Source organism: Abrus precatorius, unplaced genomic scaffold (assembly GCF_003935025.1).
Source record: "Abrus precatorius isolate BTA unplaced genomic scaffold, Abrus_2018 Scaffold9, whole genome shotgun sequence".
In the NCBI taxonomy this organism is placed as follows: domain Eukaryota; kingdom Viridiplantae; phylum Streptophyta; class Magnoliopsida; order Fabales; family Fabaceae; genus Abrus; species Abrus precatorius.
In genome coordinates this window covers 17,815,500-17,828,692 of record NW_020874439.1, presented here as the reverse complement: position 1 = coordinate 17,828,692, position 13,193 = coordinate 17,815,500, and the positions used below count along the sequence as shown (strand labels likewise).

Sequence of the window (13,193 nt, the reverse complement as noted above, 5' to 3'; positions counted from 1 at the left end):
TTACCTTTTATTTTTTGATAACGTTTTCATATCATTTTAATAATTCTTTACATATTTTATAAGAATATTTAATATACTTTGATCAAGACTTTATAAGTATAGATGTGAGATTAACCTCACACAAAGATTAATCGGTCATGTTCGATTGTTGTTGGCCATTGCTGCTCACCAAATTTTGATCGAACGAATTCATGTGAAACTCTGTATTACCGAAATTTAACACAAACCATTCCATTTTGCTTTTTGTTTTATTTCAGTTTGAGCGAGATTTGGTCGAGTTGACGGGATTTTTCGCTCAACCGTAAAAAACCATGCAGAGAATGTTGCAGAACATTTTAGAATCATTTTTAGTGCATCACTTTAATTTGCTTCATCATCGTGTTCCTTAAAGTTGCTTTTTCCTTGAAGGAAGTCGCCTTTTTCGGTGCCCACTTTCTACTGTTTCACCAAACCAAAGCCATTACAACGAGTTCATCTATGATTTGTATTCGTGTTAAGAGAATAATATCACCCCAAGAAGAGCACTATTTATTAGGTGATTTAGATTCACCACATGTTCATACGTGATAAAATTTATATTTTAATTAATATTATTAAGACAAAAAGAAATATTTTGCCACGAATTATATAGTAGTTAGCCGAAATTATGTACATGTCATAATCCCTGATTATCTAATAATTTCTCCCAAGAGAGGTTAATAGATTAAGAAAAATAAAATAAAATAAAAACAAAATAATAGCATACTCAATTACATCTTCTCATATATGCTCCGTGATGTTCCGGTGCACATTTTTTACCTGCAGTCAGAGGGAATGGGCATTTTAACCTGTTAAATTACCCAATTCTCTTAAAATTGACAATCAAAAGTGCACTTTCCAACGGTGACGGCAAGAGAATCGAATTTCTGAAGGCCCGCTATTGTCCTTGGTCGGCGTGTCACGACAATGCACAGTATCATGATACTCTTTTTCCGATTTTGCTTAGAAGTCACCACAACATTAATGAGAAAGTCCTAACCTTTGTCCCAAAGTCACGCAACAAATACCCTTCCACACACCATTACTCGTGATAGCATTAACTAGAGTTCTATTTTCCACATACCTTAATTCATCCTCCCTAAAAGCTTTAGATAGCGTCACATACCCTCATTGCAAGAGCACTTGTAGAGTTAAAGGGAAAATGGAGGGGAAAGAAGAGGATGTGAGAGTTGGAGCCAATAGGTATAGGGAGAGGCAACCAATAGGAACTGCTGCACAGGCACAAGATGCCAAAGACTACAAAGAGCCACCTTCAGCACCTCTCTTTGAGCCTGGTGAGTTATCATCATGGTCTTTCTACAGGGCTGGGATTGCAGAGTTTGTGGCCACGTTCTTGTTTCTTTACATCACTGTGTTAACCGTCATGGGTGTGGCCCAATCCAAGACCAAGTGTTCAACTGTGGGTGTTCAAGGCATCGCTTGGGCATTTGGTGGAATGATTTTTGCTCTTGTTTATTGCACTGCTGGCATCTCAGGTAAAATTCAGATCGTAATTAATACTATCTATTAGTAGTATTTTGTAATATCTTCTTATCGACCATCTTAATATTTTATAAACAGAGAAAAAAAAATGATATCTAACAAACTTTTCATTTGATGATTTTCCCATCCAATAACTTGGAATATGTTATATGATAATTTAGAATTCAAATCTATCCCTTCAATAAAGGAAAATGTTTTTTGTACCGTTAGAAGTAGACATTTTTAGGTACATTCATTTTTATTCTGAGTTTATACAGAAAAGATAAAAAAAAAATCAGTAAAAAATAAAAATAATGATATATGATGTCTAATTTTGACCAATTCAAATATCAAAACTATTAAATAAAATAGGTAACAAAGTCTTTGAATTTGAAAATTAACATTATATCATGAGAGTGATTCTCTCACATGTTAGAATCGTGAAAAAAAATATTCTATGTTTATTTCTCCCTTAATAAATATTAATAAGTAAATTGTTATCAAAATTTGTGAAACTGCATTGAGAAAGATAGAAACATGAAATTTTGGCACGATTACGTAATGTATGTGAACCTAACATGATGAAGCACATTTCCACATATTAGGAAAGGAATATGAGTTGTGATGTTTTTATAAATATATTGGACCAATGGAGTAATTATCTTCTTACAACTTTGCCTGATAGAGCTTGTGTGTGGATTTACTGATGCAGGGGGTCACATTAACCCAGCAGTGACATTTGGGTTATTCTTGGCACGCAAGCTCTCTATGACAAGGGCAATTTTTTACATAATTATGCAATGCTTGGGAGCTATCTGTGGGGCTGGGGTAGTTAAGGGGTTCCAACCCCACCAATATGAGAGGCTTGGTGGTGGTGCCAACACACTGAGTAAAGGGTACTCAAAAGGTGATGGCCTTGGAGCAGAGATTGTTGGCACATTTCTCCTTGTTTACACTGTTTTTTCTGCCACTGATGCCAAAAGAAATGCTAGAGACTCCCATGTTCCAGTAAGTAAAACTTCCCCCAATATGCATCCTTTCAATTTACGTAGTGACCTATATGTTGTGTTATTCTGATCATAAATCTAACTACAAACATCTCAATGGGTCAGATTTTGGCACCTTTGCCTATTGGTTTTGCTGTCTTTCTGGTGCACTTGGCTACAATTCCTATTACAGGGACTGGTATCAACCCTGCTAGAAGTCTCGGTGCAGCCCTTATATACAACAAGGACCAAGCTTGGGATGACCATGTGAGTCTTCTTCATCCTTAACTTTGTTTCGACATTTTCCTTTTCTTCATTGTTTCTTAATTTTACATGTATGAGTTAACAAAATAATCTGCTAACACATTCTTTAGAGGATATAATCATATTATTTTGTGAGTCATAAATAAATTAATATCATTCAATAATAAAATATTTAAAAGAATGTATACACTATACATTATAGGAGTCTGTCTATGTATAGTAAGCTTTTATTAAAAAAAGAAATAAGATATTACAAAATTTAATACATTAATAATATTAAATATAGTAATTTTAATAAAAATTACTATTTATTAATTTTTTTATTTTCTGCTCTTAATTACATGTTAGAAAAATGTTATTTATAATTGACTGTTAAGTGAAAAAAAAAGGCTAAACTTTCCCAAAATATATTATGTTGGTGCAGTGGATTTTTTGGGTCGGGCCTTTTATTGGGGCAGCACTTGCAGCTTTGTACCATCAGATAGTGATCCGGGCCATGCCCTTCAAGTCCAAGTGATGCCACATTGAAGTTGAAGCAATGCTTGGAAAGTAACAACTTGCTTGAGTCCAAGACAAAGATTCCCAATTCCCACGAAAACTATGTTCCTGTCTTATTAATTTATAAATAATTTATCTGTTAAAAACTTATGTACTGTGGACATGCAATGGAACTATTATGGAACGATGCTATTGTTTGTTAGGCTTTCTATATAAAAGCTTCCCCGCACTCAGCAGAAACTGCAGTTAGAAATTTGCCCGAGTATATATAAGTAAACTTTATAATTATATTATGATATTAAATAATCAAGAATATTTCGGATGGCTCAATTGAGGCAAATTTACAACAATCTTATATAATATGCTGAATGGATATTATTTTTTTAATATAGAAACGAAATGAATATATTTCAGAATCATTTAAAAGAATTACAAATAAATTGATCAATGGAATGTTGTCTAGAAACATGAAATATCCATAACTAAATTCAACCACATACGTACATTTGCCGATTGCTTCAATAGGTTTAATTAAGTTTTAGTTTTTATAAATATTATTATTTTGAAAATTAGTTCTTATAAAAAAGTTTGTTACTATTTAAGAATTAGTCTCTGTCAAAATTTAAATTCTAACAATTTTTAAACGACAAATTGACTTTTCTTTTTCTTTTATAAAATATTAAAGACTAAATATTAAAAAAAATTATTGAAACTAATTCAAACAGTAACAAGATTTATGAATACCAAAAATTTATTTAAACCAAAAATATTTTATTAATAATTAACATTACAAAAAAAAAAGTATTCATTTCAATCTCTTTTTTTAATTTATTTTACTTTGCTTTGGACAAAATTGAATGGGATTATATATAATTAGAAAGTAATGATGAGTTTTTTAAATCTCAGTAATTAAACTATTTTATTTTTAACATTTAAGACTAATAATTTAAGGATTTATTCCATAAAATATTATTGTTCATTTTCGAATTTATCAAGAGTTGGTTACAAAGTTTATTTTATTCTAACAAGCTACATATGTTGGATATGGAATTAATTCTCACTTGTTAATCGTACAGAGGCTATGGCAAAAGAATATTGGTATTTAGTGACTTGTGTCAGTCACAAAAGAATTCTCTATTAAGCTTGAAGAGTAATAAAAATAATATTTGTATTTAAAAATAGCATGGTCAAGAAAAACCCACCTTAATATGGGATTCAATGTAATCCCCGTCAGCATAAAGTGACTTAAAATAAACATTATGCATCTTTAAGGTTTTTCTTTATTTTTTCATCTCTCTATCCATTTTAGTTGCTTGTTTTGTTTGGATTTTTTTAATTTATGTCCACCACAAATGTTAAAGAGTTAAAAATATTTTTTACAAGAAATAAAAACATTTATTATCAAAAAATTATAAAAATTATTTAATACATATTTTATATGATAGTTTAAAGCATTTAATATAGTACATTTAATGCTTCTTAACATGTGTATTAGAGCACACATTTAAAAAAAATTTATTTTTCACACGTGGCTAGCATGTTTTGGATTTCAGTTTGTTGATTTATTAGATTTAAGTAATAAGTTTTCATCCTATAAAATTAAAGTGTTATATAAAAATAGTAAATAATTATTTTTAAAAAAAATTAAGAATTTTTTTAACTTATAATTTTATATTTTTTTCTAATATTGGTTCTAATTACAAGAAAGATTATAATATCTACACTAAAACAATATTATTAATGAGTAGAGATTAAATTCTGCAAAACTAACAGTTATTTTGCTTTAATATTTTTTTCATAAATATTAAATTTAACCAATTAAACCATTAAATTAAAAAGTATTCTGAAATAAATTAAATGTTTTTCCTAAGAGAAGAACTTTTGGATATACTGTTCATTCCTTTATTTTTATGGAAATGTAGTATCCATTAAAAATTATGTTTGTTCATAAAAACAATTTCTTGGGGCTCAACCCTAAAAATCATGCTGTTTTTTTCTAATAATATTTATTTTAATGTCCATATTTGTAGCTAGCCAAGTCCTTAAATATCCAAATCTCAGCATCTCAACGAAGTGGATGAAGGATTTTTAGTGTAGATAAGAGAGATGGCACATCTGAAGTATTTATTCTATTATTTTATCAATGTTATTTTATTGGATCCGCAAATATCCGAATCTCAGCCACATTACAAATCGTAATCCATTAATCAAAAGGTGATATAAAATATTTAATGATTTTTATTATAATTTTAATTGTAAAACTGTTCCTCGAGATTTTATTCATTATTTTGTAAAATTATAAAATCTACCATGCTCTAGAATTCAAGGGAGCATAATGTGCTCCTTAAGTGAACTAAAAAATTAGATATTTAAAGGTTTCTAAAAGTCTTATTTCTTCATCAATTTTTAATACACTTTATTTATTATTGTTAAATGGTTCGTTAATTTAAATTTAAAAATATTATACTAATACTTTTTTTAAAATTTTAAATTATTTTTTATTTTAAAATCTATTTTTATCTTCATTTACTTTATTTTCATTCCGATCATTATAACTGTACTTAAGGATTTCTTTTTAATTGTTTTTCTCTTTTTGTCATTTTGGAGTGATATAAAAATGCTCTTGTGAATTGTCTTAAAAACATGTAAGATAGAAAGAAAGGAATTTGACCCTAACAGCGCTTTGCTAGTGGAACCAATACTATCAAATTTAGTTCTTAACTCTAATAAAAATAAAACTTTTACAAGGGAGAAAACTCATATTTCTTTTCAAATTCAAACTACCTTAAATGTATTTCAAAGAATCTTATTTATAGGTTAAATCATTCACAAAGATTAAGTGAATTTTAAATACTTTTTACTGAAAACTAAATGCACTCCACTAAGAATAAAGTAGATTTTAAATGCCCTCCATTAAGAACTAAGTGATTCATTAAAAAATCCATTGTCCAAGTTAATGTCTTAGAAAACTTAAGGACAACTAAAAATTTGATTTGGAAATACAAAAGGTCAGCTAAAAATTCACCAATCAAATAAATACAAAAATTGTAGAATAGAAAAATTGGGCTTTTTTATTAACTAATCAAATAAATTATTTAATCCAAAAACTAATTAAACTCTGCCCACGAAAACATCTTTGATTATGTGAATTAGGCTCTCCAAATTGCTATATTTAAGTGGGGCTCAAAGTGTCATCATGAAGTTGTAAGAATGAAACCCATTTAGATGCAGCTTCTAACTCACTTAGATCTTCTTTTTCTTTGACCTCCATGGTTAGGCCTTGCAAAACTTACTTCATCCCTTTAGTCTTAACTCTAGTTATTGGACTTCCAATTCTTACTAAAAGGTCTTTTGGCGTGCTAGTTGCATCTGTATTATTTTTTCTCTCTTCAAAAAGATTTGCCTCAAATCAAACCCATCACTTACATCAAACAAGATAGATTAGTCACATTAAAGGTAACACTTACATTACAATATTACTTGGCAAATCTATTTTGCACTCATTTTTCACTTGCTTTGTATATTGGTCATTAATTTCTTTTTTTTTAAGGGGTTGGCTTAAACTCTTTTAATGTAGGTAGAGGCATGATATCCATAGGAGTCAAATGATTAATGTTATACATAACTTCTAAAGAAGAATAAGTAGTAGAATGAATTGTTCTATTATATGTAAACTCAACATGTTTATCTAATAATTTACTATAAATGTAGATATCATCAAAGTATACCATAACAAATTTTCAATGAAAGGTCACTAAACATGGTTCATTAATCTCATGAAAGTGTTAGGTGCATTAGTTAAGTCAAATAGCATCACTAACCATTTATATAAACCATATTTTGTTTTGAAAGTAGTTTTTCAATCATCATCATCTTTCATGCAAATTTGAATGTAACTACTCTTCAAATGAATTTTAAAAAACACACATAAACCACACAATTCATCAAACATATCATTCAATCTAGGGATATGATATCTATACTTTACAGTGATTTTATTTAAGGTTCGACAAACCACACACATGTGCCATGTCCCATCTTTGTTTGGAACCAAGATCACAAGAACATCACATAGACTACAACTTTCCCTCAAATTCTTTTTGCAGCAATTCATCCACCTACTTTTGGATCTCTTTTACTTCTTTCAAACTTGTCTTACATGATGGCATATTGGAAAATGAAGATTCAGGAAGAAACAACAAAACTAAGCAAAGAAGAAGTGAAATTGTTAGTAAAATACACATCATTGTACATAAGTACAAATAGCTTATCTCTTGCTAACAAAGCACTCTCAACTTCTTTTTTTCTTTGCAAAAGCACCCACTTTTTTTTATTTTTCTCTCAACTACACTCATTTTCATATTTTCTTTTCTTTCGCTTATTTTCACTTTTCTTTTCTCTCTTTTCTTTATTGTTCAGTTGTTCTTCTCTTAACTTATACTCTCTACCAATTCTCACTTGATCAAAATATGTTTCCATATGTTTGAGAGGTATTAAAACAATGGAGCAATTATTCATGGCAAGGGTATTATTATTTTTTGTCCATCGTCAGTTACTCTTCTATTAAATTAACACGAACGCTCAAGAAGCAAATGTCTAACATGCATAGGCGCACCATCACAAAGAGTTTCATCCTTATTTTTTCAATGAAAAATGATGCCAACACTTGTTTAGTCACCCTTATGTCCCCATAATCATTCAACCACTAAAATTTGTATGGATTAGGATGATTTATAGTTGGCAAGTTTAGTTTCTCAACTAACAACACAATAAGAAAATGTAACATCCCTATTTTATTATTTATTAATTTTGTATTTTGTATAAATTGTTGCTACATATTGTTTGAAATGAGGAGAATTTTAGGTGTGTGAGTTGTAGGATTTCTCGCTGTAACAAGAAATAAGTGTCCAAAATCAGGCTCTCTGATGCTTTCTCGCTGTAGCGAGGAGCTCCACTGTAGCTAGAATGACAGACAGCAAAAGGAAAAAAGTGTATGGTTTTTTCACTACAGCGAGAGGTATTTAAGGGTTTCCAAGTTGAGAAACTTGGATTATAATCTAAGTTATGACCCTTCTTCATTCTCTCTAACCATTTTCCTTATTTCCTCAAAAAATCCTTGAAAAGTCTAATCTTTCTTTGATTCAAGCTTGGGAGTTTATTCTCTTTGGTAAGTTTTTGAAGCTTAGTTTTCCATTCCTTTGGTTATTTTCTTGTTTTTCCTTTCTCTAAATGGAACATTCTGTGATATTTAGGAAGAACCTAGTATTTTGAGCAAGATCTCTCAAAAGCCCTTCACTAAACTTCCATTTCTAGGTAAAGAGAACTCTATCTTGTTACTAAGAATGTAGTATATTTGTATTCGTGAAAATGTTGTGATGTAATGCATGATTTTGAGTATGTGTTGGATAAGAACATGTTTTTGTTATGTTTGAAGCATGTTTTGTGGTGTTGATGATGTGTAGGATCCTTGTTTTGAGTGTATACGCATGTATGTTGTGAACTGAGTCTGAGGATGACTAACCCTCAGTAATGATTGATTGATATATGATGTAGCAATGAACTTGAGTAAAATAGAGAAATGAATGAATGAATAATATGACTAATAAAAAGGGTAAATTCATAATAAAAATATAGAAATGAGATGGAAAATATGGAAATAGAAATAAAATGAGGAAGGAACATAATAAGGACAAGTATGGATAGTTCAGAGGTATACTGCGAGTGTAGAAATGAAGGCGATTGAGAAATCATAGGAAAATGATGGTGGTGAATGCTCTTCTTGAATTGCGTATAGCAAATGAGAGTAAGAGCATCACGGGCCTCACACTTGTTTTTTGACTTAAACTCCTGACCATACTTTTGCTAAAAAGGGCTGGGTTGGCACACTTTGAATCCGTGTAGCTGCAGCTCTCTAACAACTATCTATGCTAAGGAAGACCTCAAGGGATCTCAGAGGTAGTGAAAGCATGAGATAATAACTCTAAATGTCATAAGACTGAATAATTAATGATTGTTGCATGTATATAAACTTGATTTCGTGGCGTTATTAATTATTATGTTGGCTTTGTGTTTATTGCATGACTTAACTCTGAATGAATGTTGGTAATGAGAATAGAGACTCATTCTTACATAAACCTTTCAGGAGACTAGGATGACAGCACTCAGAGAGAGCATTAGGCTCATAGCTTTGTACAGTGTAGGTTAAACTATGTATTTAACGAGTACCATAGATTTTGCTATTTTAAGTTGGCCTTACATGTTGATAATGTACTTTTTAATATTATTACACTAGAAATGGAACTATCCTATAATGTACCTTTTGATTTCTCTGTAAATAATAGAATCCAACATACTCTGTGTATGTACCTCTATCAAGACACAATTAGAACCCTAGTAGTTATGACCTACCTGTTCACATATCATGATCACGATCACCTCAGAAGACGAAGTCGATGGACTTTTGAGCGAATTACTGGCAGACAAGTCACTACGGATTCAAGCAATCGTTATCTCAGATTGAATGATGATCTCAATTCTGAAGACTTTACAGTGATAGAGAGATGGTATAAGGACGACTAGTATCGTTTTTAGTGTTTTGGTGGATAGACTGCTTATTAGGACTTGTTATATTTTGTATCTTGTAAATGTTGTAAATGAGTCCTAATGTATTTTGATGTATATTTTGCTAAAGTCAACCTCTCATAAACTCTTTAGAACAATATATATGTTAACGCTATTTTGCTTTTCCTTTTTTATTTGATAACGTAACATATTTTAGGTTTACATTTATAGTTTTATTTTAATTAACACAACAAGAAAAATTGTATTTAGCAATCGACAAAATTGATGGCTAAAACATAAAAATTGATTGCAAATTTTTTTAGCCACCGATTACAATTGGTGGCTAATATATTGGTTGCAAACACATTTAGCAACCGATTTTGCATTCGGTTGCAAAAATGTGAATTTAGCAATCAAAAAATTTTAGTCACTATTTTGCCACCACCTAGTTGGTAGCTATTTCGGTTGTTAATTATGACCACTTAATTCAGTTGCTAATTGCAATTCCAAATTTTGGTAGCTAATGTGGTTGCTAATTGGTTGTATTTTGTTGCTAGCATTTTAGTAACTAAATCGATTGCAATGTTGCATCTAACTTTTTCGGTTGATATTTTAGTGACTAAATTTTATCAAATATTTAATTGCTAAATTGGTCGCTAAGTCGGTGATTAAATTCGATAATTAAATTTGGTGGCTAAATTCCGTGGTTAATTATAATGAATAATTATTTTTTTAATTTAATAGTCAAAAATTACAAATAAGCTTCTGCTGCTTCTTGCAGTGCAGAAACAACACTGCTCTAAAAACGCAAATCAGTTTTGAAATCCTGTGCGATTTCCCTTACCAGACGCTGAAACAGAAGCTTCCTGATCAGTAACTCTATTCTCTTCTGATACTTTCTTATTTCCCTCAAAGCCACAGTTCCTGGCCTGAATCGGTGCGGCTTTCTCACGCCGCCGGTCACTAGAGCTGATTTTCTCGCCGCTTTAGGGCAAGCTGCTTCCTCGGCGCCTTCCCTCCGGTGGACTTGCATAAGGTTTTCTTAGTTCGTGCCATCACAGTGAGTGAACTATTGTGTGTGACGTTTAAGTACAAGGATTTATAAAAATAGAAGCGGGAAGTCTAAATTTGTTTTTGGGATAGAATAAATACAAACCGTTGATTAGATATTAATGTACGGACGCGATAATGATCTGTGGCTATGTAAAATAGACGAATAGAATTACACCAATCTCATCTATCGTAAAACTAAAGGGCTATAAATTAGGATGCCTTTATTGAAATTTTGGACTAACAAATTGTGGGCTTATTCTATAATATATGGGCCCAAACTCATCAAATATTGTTTTTATATTCATTTGCTTTATTCTTTGTTTAAGAAGTAATAATTGACCAAAAATAAATATTTTTTTTAAAAAAGTAATGTAATAAAAGGAGAGAAAAAATTAAATTAAAAATTGAAGAGAAAAAATATTATTTTTTTTAGTTGCTAAATTCAGTTGCTATTTGTTACTGATTTATTTCGATTGCTAAAATTGGTAGCTGTTTGGTACTTATTTTTTTCTGTTGCTATTTATCACTGATTTATTTCGGTTGCTATTTGTCACTGATTTATTTTGGTTGTTAAAATTGGTAAGTTGTTTGCTATCTATTTTTTTCGGTTGCTAAATTCAGTTGCTATTTGCCACGGACCAATTTCGATCGCTAAATTAGTCATTATTTGCTATCAATTTATTTTGGTTTCTAATTCTGTGGCTAATCAAGTATTCTATTGTTGTGTAATAAACACTTTTCATATGCTTTATTTTTAGAGTTTTTATCATTTTTCTAGTTATTTGAATAAATTGGGCTTGTTACAAATAAATGTTTTAATTTCACATTTTCGGTTATTCTGACCTCTGACTACTCTTTCGGCCATAACTTTGTCTACATATATCTTTTTTGGCTTATTCTAGTTGTATTGGATTTTACATATCCAAGGCTTTAAAATGCATATATGGATCGCTAGATTTGAAGTTATTTTTGATTTTTTATGATTTTTTGAAGTTGAGGCAGATTTGTTGAATATAATTGCGGGATTGCATTTGGACCCTTGTTATTTAGTAATTGTATTCGGGCTTTTAGATATTATTGAGGCCCGAATTTTAGCCATTTAATTTACCCTAATCAGAACCTATAAATAGACTAATAAGGTTCTAAATTAGAGAAGACAATTAGACACTTCGAGTTTTTGAGATTTGGCCGAAATAAGAATCTTTGTTTTTACTTTCTCTCAAATTCTCTCATTCACTTCTCATTCTTGCATGGGTTAAGTGCTTCGATAGAAGGCTAAACCTCTCGTTCAATCTGCGGAACCCAAACAATGTACATCTGGTTTGAGTTCTAAGGCAAATTGCTCTGAGTTTGTTCCTTTTTCTCTAATCTCAAATTTATGTATTGCGATCATAATTAACTTTTTTGTGGTTAAAATTCAAATTAAGATTCTATTGATATTCTAATTTGATAATTAATTCGAGTTAGGTTAAATGATAATTTGATTTAATCCATGTTCTAGTTAATTATTAGGTTATTCAATTGAATTAATAATTAAATTGAGTAAATGTTTAAACTCAAATTAAAATCTTTATATGCTGTGATAATCAGGGTTACATACATTTTGTATTCTATAAATTGATATTTTTTAATTCATTTTTACTCAATTTTATTCTATTCTTAATTTAATTTGATTAGAAACTCTCAAAAGTTTACTCGCATTCTTTGAAAGAAAACCTAAAATTAAATTTAACTAAAAATGTGTCTATGTGAATCAACCTAGGTTTAACTCTATACTACAAAATCCTTAGAGAACTTAGTTGTTTTGATAGCGACTCAGCATCATTTATCAAATTGGCGCCTTTGTTGGGGATACATTGTCAGTTTTGATTCATTTTAGGAATTGTTAGTTGTGTTTTACGTGTTTGTTAATTTTGCATAATATGATTTTTTAGTATTTTGATTCTTAGGCTTTTGTTCTTTTTTTTTTTTTTTGGTTCCTGTTTGCTATTTGATATTTTTCTCTTGCTACATTAATTTGTTTGTTTAAGTGTATTAAATTTTTCATTAATAATAATAATAATATTATTTTGTTCCCCTGTTTATTGAATTTTACAAATTTTTTCTGTCATCTATTTTTCTATGTATTTCTTTCATTCTAAAAATTCTGCTATTTTAGAGTTCTGAATTTTGAATTTTAGATTTTGAAATTTTGGATAATTGAATTAATATGATTGCTACAGAATTGAGTGACTTGCAGGGATTTTGTAGAAATTTTGCAAAGATTGAGGAGCAACGAATAAGGATTCCTCAGATTTAGTTTAAATTATATTTAAAAAAATTAATATATTT

At 29.9% G+C, this 13,193-nt stretch overlaps 1 protein-coding gene and 1 pseudogene across 2 annotated transcripts; one reads left to right on the top strand and one right to left on the bottom strand.

Moving 5' to 3' along the window:
* The first annotated feature begins 1,112 nt into the window (after positions 1 to 1,112).
* On the top strand, positions 1,113 to 3,573 carry LOC113849737 (probable aquaporin PIP1-4). Of its 2 annotated transcripts, none has more exons than XM_027479861.1 (4): positions 1,113 to 1,514; positions 2,213 to 2,508; positions 2,613 to 2,753; positions 3,175 to 3,573. In XM_027479861.1, the coding sequence occupies exons 1-4, from the start codon at positions 1,181 to 1,183 to the stop codon at positions 3,265 to 3,267; spliced, it is 864 nt and encodes a 287-aa protein (XP_027335662.1). In that variant the 5' UTR covers positions 1,113 to 1,180; the 3' UTR covers positions 3,268 to 3,573. The 2 variants fall into 2 exon arrangements, with proteins under 2 accessions (XP_027335662.1, XP_027335661.1); XM_027479860.1 differs by having other exon boundaries at positions 1,120 to 1,514; positions 2,213 to 2,562; positions 3,175 to 3,356.
* A 6,987-nt stretch (positions 3,574 to 10,560) lies between these two features.
* On the bottom strand, positions 10,561 to 10,865 carry LOC113849778 (annotated as a pseudogene).
* Positions 10,866 to 13,193: the final 2,328 nt, after the last annotated feature.

Excerpts from the sequence above, each read along its gene's own strand:
- LOC113849737 (XM_027479860.1), top strand. The coding sequence starts at position 1,181 with ATGGAGGGGAAAGAAGAGGATGTGAGAGTTGGAGCCAATAGGTATAGG. Across the intron at positions 2,563-2,612 it reads ATTTACGTAGTGACCTATAT|ATTTTGGCACCTTTGCCTAT; the intron begins GTTGTGTTATTC and ends TCAATGGGTCAG. Across the intron at positions 2,754-3,174 it reads ACCAAGCTTGGGATGACCAT|TGGATTTTTTGGGTCGGGCC; the intron begins GTGAGTCTTCTT and ends ATGTTGGTGCAG.